Raw genomic sequence first — 15681 nt, forward strand, 5'->3', positions numbered from 1 at the left:
CTACAGAATCCCAAAAGCTCATAATCCCGAAGCCCAAAATCCTGAGACCAAAATCCCGAAAATTCAAAATCCCGAAAGCCCAAAATCCTGAAACTCAAAATCCTGAAAACACAAATAATGCTAATATGTCACTATAAAGACACTAATATCTACCAACTGACCCTGACCCTAACCCTAACCCTAAGGTCCATCACTATCGCACACTCACCTGACCCGCGCCCTAACCCTAACTCACTTAAACCACCCCCAACCCCAATATTTGTCACTATTGCATACATGCCTAACCTGCGCCCTAACCCTAACTCACTTAAACCGCCCCTAACCCTAACATAAAACCAACCGCACACTTACCTAAACCCAACGCATGACCTAACACCACAGGGCTAACAACAGCAAAGCCACAATGACGTCAGTATGTCCATTTTGTGTTTTCAAGATTTTGAGTTTCAGGATTTTGGGCTTTCGGGATATTGAATTTTCGGGATTTTGGTCTCAGGATTTTGGGCTTCAGGATTATGAGCTTTCGGGATTCTGTAGTGGACCCATGTGTGTATATATATATATATATATATATATATATATATATATATGTGTACATATATATATATATATATATATATATATATATGGATTCCATACATTTGGTCGAATTACACTTAGTCGAAAATGATACCAGGCATTGCACTTCACTAAAAGCTCACTTGACTGAAAGTTCATTTGGTCGAAAATGGAATATAGCCACTGCCCCACTGCAGTGCAACCCTGGAGTGAGAATATTAAATAAGGGGATGTGAGAGGGGCATAGCCCCCCCCACAATGGGGGTTGGGGAGCATAGTACCCCACATAATTTTAATGTATTCACTGTTATAAGAAGTTATATCCATTAGAAATGCATTGATATCTTAAGTAAAAAATATTGGCATAATGTAGGGGGCTACGGCCCCCTCACATTCCAATGTGGGAAGCCTGTGCCCCCACCCCCTCAATTTAATATTCTCACTCCAGGGTTGCACTGCAGTGGGACAGGGGCTACATTCCATTTTCGACCAAATGAACTTCGACCAAGTGAGCTTTCAGTCAAGTGAGTTTTCAGTGAAGTGAACTGCCTGGAATCATTTTTGACTAAGTGTAATTCGACCAAATGTATGCAATCAATATACATATACATATATATATATATATATATATATATATATATATATATATATATATATGTATATATATGTATATATATATATTTCTATACACATACATGTGTACATCTATATATATATCTATATCTATATATATATATATATATATATATATATATATATATATATGTATATATATATATATATATATATATATATATATATATATATGTATGTATGCAAACACACACACACACACCTGCACACATAATACATAGAAATAATATTGTTAATATCGTAACAATTACTCATCAATATTTAATATTTGTTCTAAGTTTAAATTAGGATCGATGAAACACATTCAGTCAGCCCTGGATAGCTGCATGGCTTACAGATAGGACATGGCAAGTATCATTCAGCAATTAGACTTGTGAAATTCGAGGTTGCAGGCAGGATGTCCCACAGGGCTCTGTTTTGGGCACATATTTGTTTAGACTGCATCTTTCAGATCTTTTTTATCTGAAGTATTCTACAGTCTCTATGCAGATGACTTGAAAAAGAGTAAAGTGCTTACATGTCTTACAGATGGGGCATGTCTGCAAAAGATCTTGACTAAATAAATGTACTTAATACCATCTAACTCTTACAACAGGGTTATCTTTTTAAGTTCTTCTTATTTATAATACAGAAATGTGATGCATATTCTGCTACCTTGTTGATACCTGTACTAGATGTTAAAACAGTCCACTTCCTCCTATAATATTACTAGTTCTAATAATTCTTGGAAAAGTAAGTGAGACTCTAAAACAGTTTCAGTCTTCTTTGTTACTAATTATTTTAGTGCCAAAATAAGGTTTAGCTATGTCAGTCTGTTTTCTCAGTAATCTTCATTCACAGAATGTACTTCTTCTGAGCTATACCTTTTATTAATAAATCATGGTGAAATGTGTCCATTACTTAATTTAACCATTAGAATTACTACTCAATCTAGTGGTCCTCATTTACTGACTTGTAACAATGTTATTAAATATATCATTTGGATGCATACTACGCCTATATAAATAAGAATTCATTTTACATGATTTCTTAAAGCTGTATCTATTTAACTTTCTTAATAAGTTTCTAGTCATAGTAGTATCCAGAAAATTAGTCAAAAGTCAAGAAGTCAAAGTAAATTTTATTGCCACTTTGATTCACAAAAGTGTGAACAGAACACAATTATGTATCTTTGGATTCATTGTGCATGCAATATGTAGACTACATTTAACATGATGATAATAATACAAAAAATTCTTTAGACACAGACAACAAATACAAAAATAATAAATACTTGCATTATTGCACTGATTTAACAGATCGTCACTCATTACTAGGTTATTAGCTTATTTTCACTGGAAAAATTTGCACTTAAGTGATTGATTTAAGGTCTACATTTATATTGCACAGTAAGAAAGTTCTGTTTGATTACTGCTGACTTTGCTGTCTGGGTGAGGCTAAGACCTTGTTACATATTGCACCATAGAGACTTTTCAGTATTGTTGGATTACTGCCTTAATGTCCAGTGTGAAGGGCACTGTTCCTAGAGTTCAGCAAACTGATGGCTAGTGGAAAGAAACTGTTTTTGAATGAAAATTTTAAATCAAATCTTAAAAAAGTGATGGTAGTTTACAAAGACTTCTTAAAGTCACACAATAACTCATTCTCAGCTTCCCTTCCCATAAGAGTAGCATCAACAAACCTGACATAATACAGAATATTAGATGAATAAATATAAGACGGAAATTGTTACTTCCATTCTCATTCCAAACAAACTATGTTTTCTATAGAGTTTGCAAATGCAGTTCCTACAATATCTCACATTTTCTTTATATAATATTTTTCATAGAATAAGAAAAGCTGAAAAGTAAGAAGTGCAAAGCAATTGTGCAACCAGCAAATAACATAATCCAGTTCATTGGAATTTGGCATAACAGTGAATAAAGAGGTAATATTGATAGTCATTAGATGAAATTTACTAATATCATTTTAGAATCCTATTAAACAATCCACTTAAAATATTTAATGTTTTTCATTACGGTACTGTGCATCACACAGTCATCATAATCTTCTGTAGACCGACAGAAATTGGTCTAGATACACAGCCACATCCAGAGACAATAGATTTCACTTGGTTTTGTCATATCTTTCTGAACTTAAGGTGAGCTATACATTACAGGAATAAAAGGTTCAGAGACATAAAATATTCAGCTAATTCCATGATTAAAAAACACTCATATGTAGACCACAACATTAGATTTCAAACTTTATATTTACTAACAGGGCTGTAAGTGTGATCATCTGCTAACATATAATGCATCAGAGAAACATACTATGCTCTGTCCACTATCACTGCCCCACCACCTTTAGCAATCAATGTAATCTCTGTACAATAAATGTCTTCACACAGAGACTACAAAGCTTGTTGTTCTTCTTTACTCAAATTATAACATTTGCTTTTAACATGTTTGTAAAAATGGTCCTTATATCTCTTTCACTCATATTTAAGAAGGCTTTGGTTAGTGTATGATGTGGTCGTGTAAAAGTACTCCTTTAAAAATACATTTTAAATCTATACTTCCAACAAATAGCTTCAAGTCTGTTGACACATCACTCAGATGACTATCAGTAGCTGCAATAAACAAAAGACACTTACTTATACTGTAGTGAAATTGCCATACCACAGATTTAAGGGAATCCGCTGATGTACAGGGATCTTAGACTTGGTTTACGAAATTCCCCATTTTTGTACTTTAGGTCTCAGAGTTTTAAGCAGTCAAACTTTCAAGTTTTGCAATTTAAAACTGGCACCATTGCACACACATGATGAGTGTACAGACATATATATGTATGTGTGTGTGTGTGTGTGTGTGTGTGTGTGTGTGTGTGTGTGTGTGTGTGTGTGTGTATGTGTGTGTGTGTGTGTGTACTTGTACTTATGTAAAGTTCAGAGGATGGTAATAATACTCCTTAGTATTTTTAAGAAAATATCTAGAATCTATTACTTAAAGAAAGCTAGCCAAAAAGAAGGGAGACATATTTAAGGAGATTAACTTAACTGATATATAATTTTTTCATTATTTATGTCTCCATATCAGAAAGATTTTATGTTTGAAATGGGCCTGTACAGTGACTGGAATACATATGCTTCCTTCTAGTACTATATTGCATGGTTCTTGTAAAAATCTCAAGTCTTCTGCTTTCAAGGACATATTTTATTTGACCTCTGCATGGTGACTTTGCTCCACATTTAGGAAGAATATGGAGTCCAACAGTTATCCGTTCTGTCTGTAATATTGTTAAGTGTGTCACCAGACCAAACAACTCATTCCTTACTTCCTCAACTTAATATAGGGCTTTGTACATGGCCCTGAATGTCACCCTGGAAGTGGGCACACCTTTTCAATGGGCTCATATTCCCCTCTAAGAAGTACTTGATAAACAAGTATCTTGACTTTTTTCTTGTAAGTTATTACTAACATTAATATTCTCAGAAATATGTCAATAGGTAGTGTTATCTTCAAAGGTTAGTATGTATGTAGGTATATTGTTCACTGAGTCCTAATCCCACAATGCACCAAATCAGTAAAACTCAGAAAGAAAAAAATGCAGATGAAAGGGCTTAAGTGATATGCATGGTCCCTTCAACATCTTTATGAAATATAACCTACCCTGAGGATACACAGCTTGGTTCAGGTTTCCAACTCACTGAAAATGTCCATTATGAAATATACACCCACTGTGACCACATGATCCAAAAGACATACTAGTGCTCCTACTAGTCCTCTACAGGGGAGGTCCAAATTGAAAGAACACAGATATTCTGCTCAGACAGCTGCTTCTTGGCTCCACATCAATGGAACTGAGGGCGTTCAACATGCCAGCTAACACTTAGCAGAAATTGTTAGTGGTGTTAATGTTACATTCCAGTGTTAACTCCTTTTGTGCATAGGGACTGTGGTGAATAAAAAAAGATTTACTTCCAAAATTAGCATTTTAGTAAATAATAATTTTGATAACCAAAGTTAAAATATTTTTGTAAAAAATAACTTTCATGCCACTCAGCACTTCATTAGAACTTTGTCAAAAAATCAAAATGAGGATTTTAATAGAACAAGAGGCAACATGCAGTCTGCAGGTAATGATGGCATACTCACTGAATTACTTCATGGCTTCAGTTTCAAATAATGATTTAGAGACAATGTTTGTATCAACCATGTTCACCTTCTGATTTTGTAGTGGTTTCTGTCTGTATTACCAGTACTCACCAATTCTTATTTTTCTCCACTTACTTCCTCCAAGTTCAAACACTTGAAAAAAAGAAACTATGCAAATGAACAGACCAAGATAAGCTATCTAGTTTGCAAAACCTGCTTTCATGCGATACACAATGCAGCAAAAACATATTGCACTGAGTTTATGCTTTTCAGGCATTGTGCAGATTGTCATGATTACATTTTTGAAGGCTCTATAGCTTATTCCTGGTCTCATGGACATTGCCACAGTAATCCCTAAAGCTATTAAGATGATAAGGGACATTGGTGACTTTAACAGAATTTCGAAAAGAAAGTATTTGGGGGGGGAGTTAAGTCCCCTGCACTTCCAACATTGGGGCTTCACTTTCCATGCCCCTGCATGTTTAAATATGTCAACTCTCAAACTCAATTTTAGTGATACAAGGAAACGTCCTTACCCCACAGTTCTATTATCTTTCTAAAACAATTGTAATGCCTTCAAATAAACATGAGAGTTGAATAAAAACATCATCTGTTTCTACTTTGCTTATATGTGATGTTGTTTTCATCATGCATTACTTTTTTAAAAATGAATGGCATTTGCTATTTTATTTATTTAACATTTGTTTAACAGGAAAGTCCAACTTGGAACAAAGGCAATTTTCAGCAGAGGCCCAGGGAGAAACGCTCCAGATGTATGTCTTTGTAACATGGGAGGAAACTGGAGAGCGCAGAGGAAACCCACACGGATGCAGGGAGGATATGCAGACTCCGCACAGAAGGCACCCCAGCTGAGAATCAAACTGGAAAACCTCTTGCTGTGAGGCAACAAACAACTGTTGCACCACCATGCCGTTTATTTTATGTTAGAAAAACTAACACGGGATTAAACTATACTGAATGTCATATTGGCTTTGTCAGGGTCATTAACTTAAAGAGACAAACACTACTAAATAAAAGGGTAGGACACAACTAAATATAGTTTTAACTGATATGTTCAAAGTTTATGCAGTCAGTTGTGCTGTTTTACTTCAAAAATGCATTTTAAGCAAATATTTATTTTATCTGTTTATTTGGCAGTTGTTTGACAGGAAAGTCTAACTGGGTCACAAAGTACCTATTTTCAGTGGAGGCAAAGGGAGAAATGGTCCAAATACTTATAATTAAGTCATTGATTATTAGTAGAGTCAAATACTCAACAGATGTCATAAAAAATAAAAAAGTAATTCACAATCTACATACAGTTGATACATAGTCACAGGAGCAAAAGATGATTTACATTGCATAATAATGCATACATTGTATAGAAATATTCAGTCAGAGTCTGACATGGATGATAGATTACAATAGACTAAATGATAGGATATGCAAAAGAGCAGGGAATATGACAAGCTGCAGTCTGCAAGTCTGCTGTAGGATGTGAGGAAAAAGATAAGAACAGAATAGTATTGATAACAGTGGTCAGGGAGTAGAGGACAATGGAAGGTATGGATAAGGAAGTGGCAAGGAGAAAGAAAGGTAATGATAGAGGAGAATGGAAGGTACGGATGAGGAAGTGGCAAGGAGAAAGAAAGGTAATGATAGAGGAGAATGGAAGGTACGGATGAGGAAGTGGCAAGGAGAAAGAAAGGTAATGATAGAGGAGAATGGAAGGTACGGATGAGGAAGTGGCAAGGAGAAAGAAAGGTAATGATAGAGGAGAATGGAAGGTACGGATGAGGAAGTGGCAAGGAGAAAGAAAGGTAATGATGCGGAAGTGCTAGTGATGGGAAGAATAAAGGGAAAAAAGGTATGAGAGTAGGTGCGGGGGGGTATGAGAATAGATGTAGAGGGGGGGATGAGGAGAAGGTATGAGAGTAGGTGCAGAGTGGGTGATGGAGAGAGAAGGTATGGGAATAGGTGCAGAGTGGGGGTTAGGGAGAGAAGGTATGAGAATAGGTGTAGAGGGGGGATGGGGAAAAGGTATGAGAGTAGGTGCAGAGTGGGTGATGGAGAGAGAAGATATGAGAATAGGTGCAGAGGGAGGGTTAGGGAGAGAAGGTATGAGAATAGGTGTAGAGGGGGGATGGAGAGAAGGTATGAGAGTAGGTGCAGAGTGGGTGATGGTGAGAGAAGATATGAGAATAGGTGCAGAGGGAGGGTTAGGGAGAGAAGGTATGAGAATAGGTGTAGAGGGGGGATGGGGAGAAGGTATGAGAGTAGGTGCAGAGTGGGTGATGGAGAGAGAAGGTATGGGAATAGGTGCAGAGTGGGGGTTAGGGAGAGAAGGTATGAGAATAGGTGTAGAGGGGGGATGGGGAGAAGGTATGAGAGTAGGTGCAGAGTGGGTGATGGAGAGAGAAGATATGAGAATAGGTGCAGAGGGAGGGTTAGGGAGAGAAGGTACGAGAATAGGTGTAGAGGGGGGATGGGGAGAAGGTATGAGAGTAGGTGCAGAGTGGGTGATGGAGAGAGAAGGTATGGGAATAGGTGCAGAGTGGCTGTTTGATGAGGTTCTATGTCGGGGCATGGATTGGGATTGTTTTTATTTCCTGAGTTGAGAAGTGATGATATGAAGGACTAGAATTTCTTGGGATTGTTTTTATGGTTATCCTGAATGTGGGTGTAGTATAATTTTTTTGTCATGGGGAAATTTCACTTTTAGCCTGACTGCAGAGTTGTCTAAATAACTGTAAGTTAGTGCGATTTTTATTCTGTAACCATGCTTTGTCTCTGTTTCATTAAGGTTTTGCATGATTTGGAGAGCCATGGGACATGGTTATTATTTATTCTTTTTGTACTTTGTGGGGCTAGTATATTGAGAATGCTTAAGAAAGTCCTGTTAAAATGTTCAACTGCCTCATTAAGGGGTAAGATTTTTAAGACAGCACAGTCAGTAGCTTTTAGAGAGTCAATGAATGTGTCTTTGTTGAATTTTTACAGACTGTGTATGGTTTTGAATTTGTGCTGCTTTGTGAGATGGATGACAGTCTGGTGTGCAAAGTCTGGTAGGTGGTTGCTTAGGAAGTCAGGGAGTGTACCAGATGAAGAGTAGTTGGTAAGGTTAGCGAGCAGTATCCAATCTAGAGTGGATTATTGCACATTACTTCTGCTATATCTGGTTGGAGTATTAATTATTTAAGTAAAGCCACAGACACATAAAATGTTTGTTGAGTTATGTCAAGATAAGGTATACCAATCAATGTTAACATTGCCTAGGAAAATAATTTCATTTTATATTGTTTCAGAAATCTAGAAAAGTATGTTTTCCAGTACAGGAATATTTTGTCTGACAGGGATATATAAAATGACAATGCAGGTGCTTTTGGCTATATTTATTTTTAGGAATGTAATGAGGATTTCTGCTGTACCAAATTTGGGTATAGTTTTAGCACAGGGGGTAACTATTAGGGTGTTTGGGAATACAAGGGCAGTACCTCCAGCCTTTGTGTGTACTCCATCTAATCTGATAGTGCTGTAACCTGTGGGTAGGATTTCAGTATTTTTTATTCCCAGTTTTAGCCAGGTCTCTGTTATGGCAAGGATGTCAGGATTGTTTAGTATTAACCAAGTTTGAAAGGCTGCTAATTTATTGCATATACGTTTAAAGTTAAAAGTGATAAATTATATGTGTTTTATTTGTGAGGTACTGCTGAGACCTGGGTTTGAGTGAATGTCCCCATACAAATGTATGATGCTGAAAGAGTGTCTAGTTATTCTAGGGGTTTTGGAAAGTTTAGGTACATGTGTTAGTTTTAGCTTTTAGTAGTTGGAATTGAATATTTTAGGATCATTATAGAAGAATACAGGAATGGCGATTAGAACTGTAGATATTAGAAAGTAGTAGGAGATAGAGGGATTGAGTGGAAAGTATGAGGTAACAGTTGAGGAATATTTATATAGTATTGCATTTTGTGGAGTTTTTAGGCTAGTGAGGAGGAGAAGGAAAAGAAATGAGAGGCACGAGTACATTAACATGGTTTTAGGACATCAGATATACAGGATGCTAGAGAGAAAGTAGGTAATGAAATATTTTTAATAAGGAAAAGTGTAGGCAGTTATGATGAGTGGAATAGCAATGTGGGATAAGGTGCGACTAAAGTGATAGAGGTGAGGGGTGGGGGTTACTTAATTGAAAGATATGAGTCTAGAAGGGATTGGAGGGGGAGAGGTGGAGGAGGAGTTTTGAGAAGTGTAAGTATAGATTATGTGGGGGTTGGTTGGGAATTGGGGGTAGAGTAAGGATGCGGAGGGAAGCCTGAGCAAAGTGAGGGCTTAACGGAGTGGGCTTATGCCAGCAGTGGACTTTACCAGCCAGAAACAACCTGAAAGAAAGAGCAGAAAGTAAAGAAGGCTCTAAAGGTCAACAAACTAAGTATATCAGAACAGGCATAGATAAGAGCTGTCGGGATGTAGAAAGTAGGCAGGATGATACAGGATTTTGTATTAATGAAGTAGCATTCTTTAGGCTCACTATAATCCAAACATGCTTCAAGGTCAAAAATAAAAGGTGTTGTTTAGGTCTTTGTGGAATGGGTATACCAACTAGCTGTGCATACAAGACTCAATAACCTAATATTAGGCAAGTGACTGCTATTTTTGTTACTGTTTTTTCTTTAGGGCAGACAGCACATAACACAGTTTATAAATTCACAGAACTAATACTTGTTATGTAGTAGATCATACTTTTTGATTACATAGTCCTGTGACTGCTTCTAGAGACCTTGGGAAGGGCTGAGACATAGGTTGCAGTAAGAGGGTCCTTCAGAGCAGTAATTTTATGGGCAGAGTTTGTCAGGCTGTTTTCATATCTTTGGCATTGTGCTTTGGGACTGGGTAGCTAGGAATAAAAATAGAAAAATTTGGTGTGGGAGTTATCGACAAAGTAGGGTTATTATTATTACACTAACTATTGATTTAATAAAAATGAGTTATATTGTGATTTTGCATCCCTGGAAATGACAACTTCTTAGCCCACTGATGCACCTTAGGTGATAGGAATTAAGGCACCTTAAGAATAGTCAAGCGAGAAGAAGTGAGGGAGTCCAGTGGACAGAAAATTAAAGAAGAGGGGTTAGAAGCTTGAAAAAGGCAGTAAAGTTAGTGGAAGAGCAGCTAAGAGGGAGAACACTTAATTATAGGTATAGGCACAGTATAGCTAGATTAAAGTAGAGAGAGCTTTTGCTAAGAGTATATTACACAGATTATACCAGAAGTGATATTTAGTTTGTCATTTCTACACTCTTAATAACCGTAATTGCTCCCCACAAGGACTTAATTACAGGAAAGAACAATTAAAGCAGCTGCAAGGACAATCAAGACATGCAATTTGAAAAACAGAGAAATAGCAGCACATTCAGATGCTTTTGAACATTAAAAACTTTCAAACCTGCTGAGCTTACCTGAGTAGTAATGATGTTTGTTCCATCTGTAACTCTTACAGTAAGATTATAGTTAGACTTCTTTCCAGCATCTAGTGGTTTTGCAATAACAAGACGGCCTGTGTTCTTTTCAATGTCAAACTCTTTGTTATCATCTCCATCTGAAAATACCAGAAATAAAAGAAATTGTGTTGGTTGCAGCATGGCTACAGCATCTGCTAGTGGGGCAAATGTTCTGTATATGGACGGGTAAATAGGTACATTGAAAGTAGATTGACTGAAAGACAGACATATAAATAGACAGACATTTAGAGAGATAGACAGGTAGATATATAGTTAGACATATACAGAGAGAGAGATACATAGAGAGATAGACACAGACAGTTATTTAGATTGACATATAGAGACACAGATAGAAAGGTAGACAGAGAGAGAGAGAGAGAGAGAGAGATAGAAAGAAAGAAATATATTGTATGAAAAAAGCAGGAACACCATTGCTATAAAATCAAAAACTTCATAGGTGAAAGAAAAACAACACAGAAGCTAATTAGATGTATGCACAGCAGTCAGGATTTTCAAATGTATACATATACATATATGTATACCATAGATAAAGCAAGGTATACACCAAGAATGCCATGATGTGCACTTTTATGAGTGTTTACTTATGATTTTTATTTAATCGTAACTATACTATGACATGTATTTAATTTATTTACCTATGACTTCCAGGGGATCTTGCTTGGCTGTTGTGTGGTATTGCAGTAATTTCTGGACTAGTTGTTTGACACTACAGATTTGAAGTGAATTCTAGTTGCAACTGTTAAGCAAATCTGACAGCTCCACCCCAAGTAACTGGGCATTTTCAGTGAAATCAGTATGCAGGCTTCTATTTACAAGCATATGTAAAATATAAAAGGGAAACTATTACACCTGCTTCACATCTAATCACAGTAATTCTAACTCTTCCAAATTTTAATTTTCCCACCTCGGTTGCACATGGAGTAGGGTCTTCAGCCAAAACCTGATAGGTAGTAGCAGTATCAGTTATGCTCACACTGCACAGACTGAAGGACACTAAGTTGTACACAAAGAGTGCTTTACCAGGAGCACAAACAGGTTCGTAGGTTTATAGAAGGTTACTAGGTTAACGGCCCTACAGCCTTTACAAGTCTAACCATATTTATCCTGAATCACCCCAATTGTTGGTGATTAGGTGAGTGAAGTTCGCAGAGGCAAGGGTCTATGGTAGTTAATACCAACTTCCTCTGTCAAGGAGTGACATGGGCATCACCCTAAGAGTGAATCTGCAGTCACCCATCCATTGATCTAGGTTGTGTTTGAAGAGGGTCAGGGAGGGGCTCTGTTTCACATGAATTCAAAGCTTGTTCAAGAGAAGTGGCCGTCTCTGGGAGATGTAACTACCTCTTCAGCATGACCTGTTCATGTCAGAGGCTAGGTTAACATCCCTGGAGCAAGTGACACTCCTGCAGTTTGATTTATGAATGTGTGGAATTTTCATCAGGGCCGGGTCAGGGACTACCCTGTAAGCCAGGGAAGGGTCAACCCTTAGTAACCTATAATAGACAGACTGCAGTGACAGGGCTTTCAGCCTTTCTGCATAAGACTTGTTTTGTGTCGCATGTAATTTCTTGGTGAGAAACCCCTGTGGTCTCTCCAATTGTTGCAGGTATCTGCTGAAGTACATGTAAAAGGGTGCATTGTATTATTGGTCTGATGAGAGACGAGTATAGTGGAATTAAAACAGCCTTAGATCTAGATGTAATGCCTTTATTTGTAACACGTGCTACACAGAAGTATTTTCTTATTACTATGGATACATCTTGGTCAAAGTTCAGATCGATATAAACTGGAGAACCACTGGGTCAACACTTATGGGGATGTTGTCTATAATATAATTAGCAGAAATGTCAGCTTTCTCAAAGGGAATAAAAATGCATTTTTTATTTTTAACTTTAATCTGTGGGTTTGACACCAATAATTTGTCTGTGTTAACCCTGTCTGCAGCATATTAACATCATTGGGGTCTCAATGATTGCTCTCAATTTGCGATTGTCAGTGAACTTGGTCAGCCACAGGCTGTCAAAGTTTGCCTGGACTTCAGAGAAGTAAATTCTGAACAGTAAGGGGCCCAGCACAGAACCCTGTAGTACGCCACTGGTGATTGGTCTTTTGCTAGAGGTGAAGCCAACCACTTCGACAGGATGTGTCCTGTCAGTGAGCCAGTTGGCTACCCATCCGGTAATTTAGTGGCTAATTCCCAACTGGGAGAGTTTTTCTATAATACCTGAGTGGAGGAGTGTGTCGAATGCCTTGGATAGGTCACGTTAGGCAGTATGCACTGCCTTTCCCTTGTCCAGGGCCTTGGTGGCTTTCTCGAGAAATCAACCATGTTTAACAGGAATGATCTACATTTAACAAATCTAAACAGGGTTGGGTCCAGCATTTGGAGATTGCCCATGTCCTTGTTAGTAAGGTCTCCCCATTTATAACTTCTCCAAATCTTTTGGGTTTCTGATACCATGATGGGAATAGACCCCATTCCTAAGTCAAAGTACGACTAAAGTACATGAAATTAGTATTGGTTCACTCTTTCATGTCAGCCAAAAGTGCTCTTCGCAGCACCTGCAATGTGTCCAGTAATGACTCCTTCTGTAATTCGTATGGAGTTACATGTATTGTTAGCATATCTAAATAAGATTTTAGACTCTTTTTTTTATAAGACCCGTTTCTCCTACTACTATTAGAACTATTTGAGTGTCTTTCTTCCACATTACTCTTGTTTCTGCTTGCAAATCCTGATATTTTACAACTTTGTCTCTCTGTCCGCAGGATACTGTAGTCAATGGATGTGGCGATTTCAATGATCAATGCTACTTTTGTCTTCTTTTCCTGGATCACTATATCTGGTTTTCTAGCATCTATCTTTTGAACTGTTGGTAATGGATGGTCCTATGTGATGTAGACTTCATTTTCTATGATGCTTTGTGGCTCATGTTTTCAGTGTACTTCAGCCACTTCAACCCCATAATGTTTGCACAATCCCCAGTGCAGCAGTCGTGCCACATTATTATGCCTTTCAGTATACAGTCTTTCTGCCATTAGTATGTCACAACCAGCAACTAGGTGTGTGACAGTTTCTAAATTCTGTTTTACAAAACCTACATTTGTCTCTTTCTCCCACATGTTCAGTGGACTTTGTAAACCAACGTGTGACGTAGTCCACTATCTTGTGCTGCCAATATTAACCTTTCATCTCTTGGTTTAAATTTACCTCTCCTTAACCATTCCTGTGTTCATTCCTGATCAACATGAGGTTCTTCCAGAAATATTCCATACTTGCACCTATTTTTATGCATTTTCCACATTTCTTACCTTCGCATCTGGTCCTTCACCTTATATTATTTTTTTTTTTGGCACATTCAGTTGCTGTCTGATTTTTCTACTTCTGGTTTGATTTCCATTCCTTCTTGATGCTGATAGGCTTCTGATAAGTTAAGCAGGGAAGTCATCTTAGATTTATTCTCCTCATGTTTCAAAACATGCATTATGTTTGGGTCTCGTGAGGTCAGCAGATATGTGTGGAGTCCCATGACTGCAGATCTATAGATGTAATCCATAAAGATTCTTTCCATGGCCTTGCAGATGAGGCTAGTCAAGCTTATGGGCTTATAATCCCCAAGGTCGGTTGAAGGTCCCCCTTTGTACAGAGGGATTACTACTGCTGTCCTCCATTCCATAGAACATAGAAAGTTCACAAGCTGTAGTTAAACAGGGATCCAAGAGGGTATAATAAGTCATGTTTTAAGTTGTTTAAAAGGCAACCTGGGATGTTGTCTGCTCCCACTGATGCTGTGTTTTTGGCCTTGGAGAGTGCTGAGATGACCTGCTCTCTTGAGCTAATAGGCTGAAGAATGGTGGCAGATATACCTTGGGACATGACTGGAGGAGACTGGGGGTGAAGTTTGCTCCAAATCTGTCAGCTAGCAGGTTGGCTATTATCTCTGGTTTAGTATGGGTGGTGCCATCCACAACCAGTTTAGCACATATCTTGGTATTCCCTTTTAGATATTGGACATAGTTAAAGAATGTTTTGTGATTATCCTTTGGTAGGGGGCTATTTTTGCTTTGTTATTAGCTTTGGAGGACTTGACAAGATCTCTAATTTCTTTGTTTAAGCTAGAGAGGGATTTCTTCCTCTGCGGAGCCAGTGTTCTCTTGTTCTTGGACATTAGTTTCTTTCTCTTGTTGTATAGCCTGTTAATACTATGGGTCCACCAAGGTAGCATGTTTTTTCAGCAAGACCTAGTTTAAGTGGTTATACAGGACGTTGATGTATACTTCCCCATAAGAGTCCATGTTATCTGCATTTGAGAGGGCTGGATAGTTGCTGTTTGGTTTTAGGAACTTCATGGTAGTCTGGCTGTCTTTAGTTAGAGTGCACCAGAGTCAGCATGCTAAAAGAGCTTTGAGAAAAGCTTAGACCTTAAAACTATAAAAATTTCAAATAGTCCAGCTGGTTAGTGTAGAGGATTATGACAATGTGCCCCCAACAACCCCCTTTCAAACTCTACGCAAGTCATAGACAATGCTTCAAGGTCACCCATGAAAAGAGGCAGCTGTGCCTCACAGGGTTATCTAATTAACAAATAAGCATGTAATAAGGAGGAAGCTGACAAAACAAGTCGCAAGCATGTCGTCTTTAAGATAGGTGAACTGTGACATGGCACACAGTTCAATATTCAGTTGTACTACTTTTAGTAACTTCATGAAAACTTCCTGTTTCTAGCAGAAGCCCCACTCCTTTAGTGGGAGGTTGGAATAATGGTTAAGGTGTTTAACTTATAGACACAAAGTGCAGAGTTTGATGCTTACATGGGGTAATTGGCTGGGCA

General features: G+C 37.7%; 1 protein-coding gene across 1 annotated transcript in view; it reads right to left on the reverse strand.

Moving 5' to 3' along the window:
• Positions 1–15681, reverse strand: part of FAT2 (FAT atypical cadherin 2) — a 1015713-nt gene that overhangs the window by 376967 nt on the left and 623065 nt on the right. The window contains exon 8 of the mRNA XM_044069413.1: positions 10787–10926. Within this exon, the coding sequence (XP_043925348.1) occupies positions 10787–10926 (140 nt within the window). The remainder of the gene's footprint in view (positions 1–10786; positions 10927–15681) is intronic.

Source organism: Protopterus annectens, chromosome 4.part0 (assembly GCF_019279795.1).
Source record: "Protopterus annectens isolate FY-2018-M chromosome 4.part0, PAN1.0, whole genome shotgun sequence".
In the NCBI taxonomy this organism is placed as follows: Eukaryota; Metazoa; Chordata; order Ceratodontiformes; family Protopteridae; genus Protopterus; species Protopterus annectens.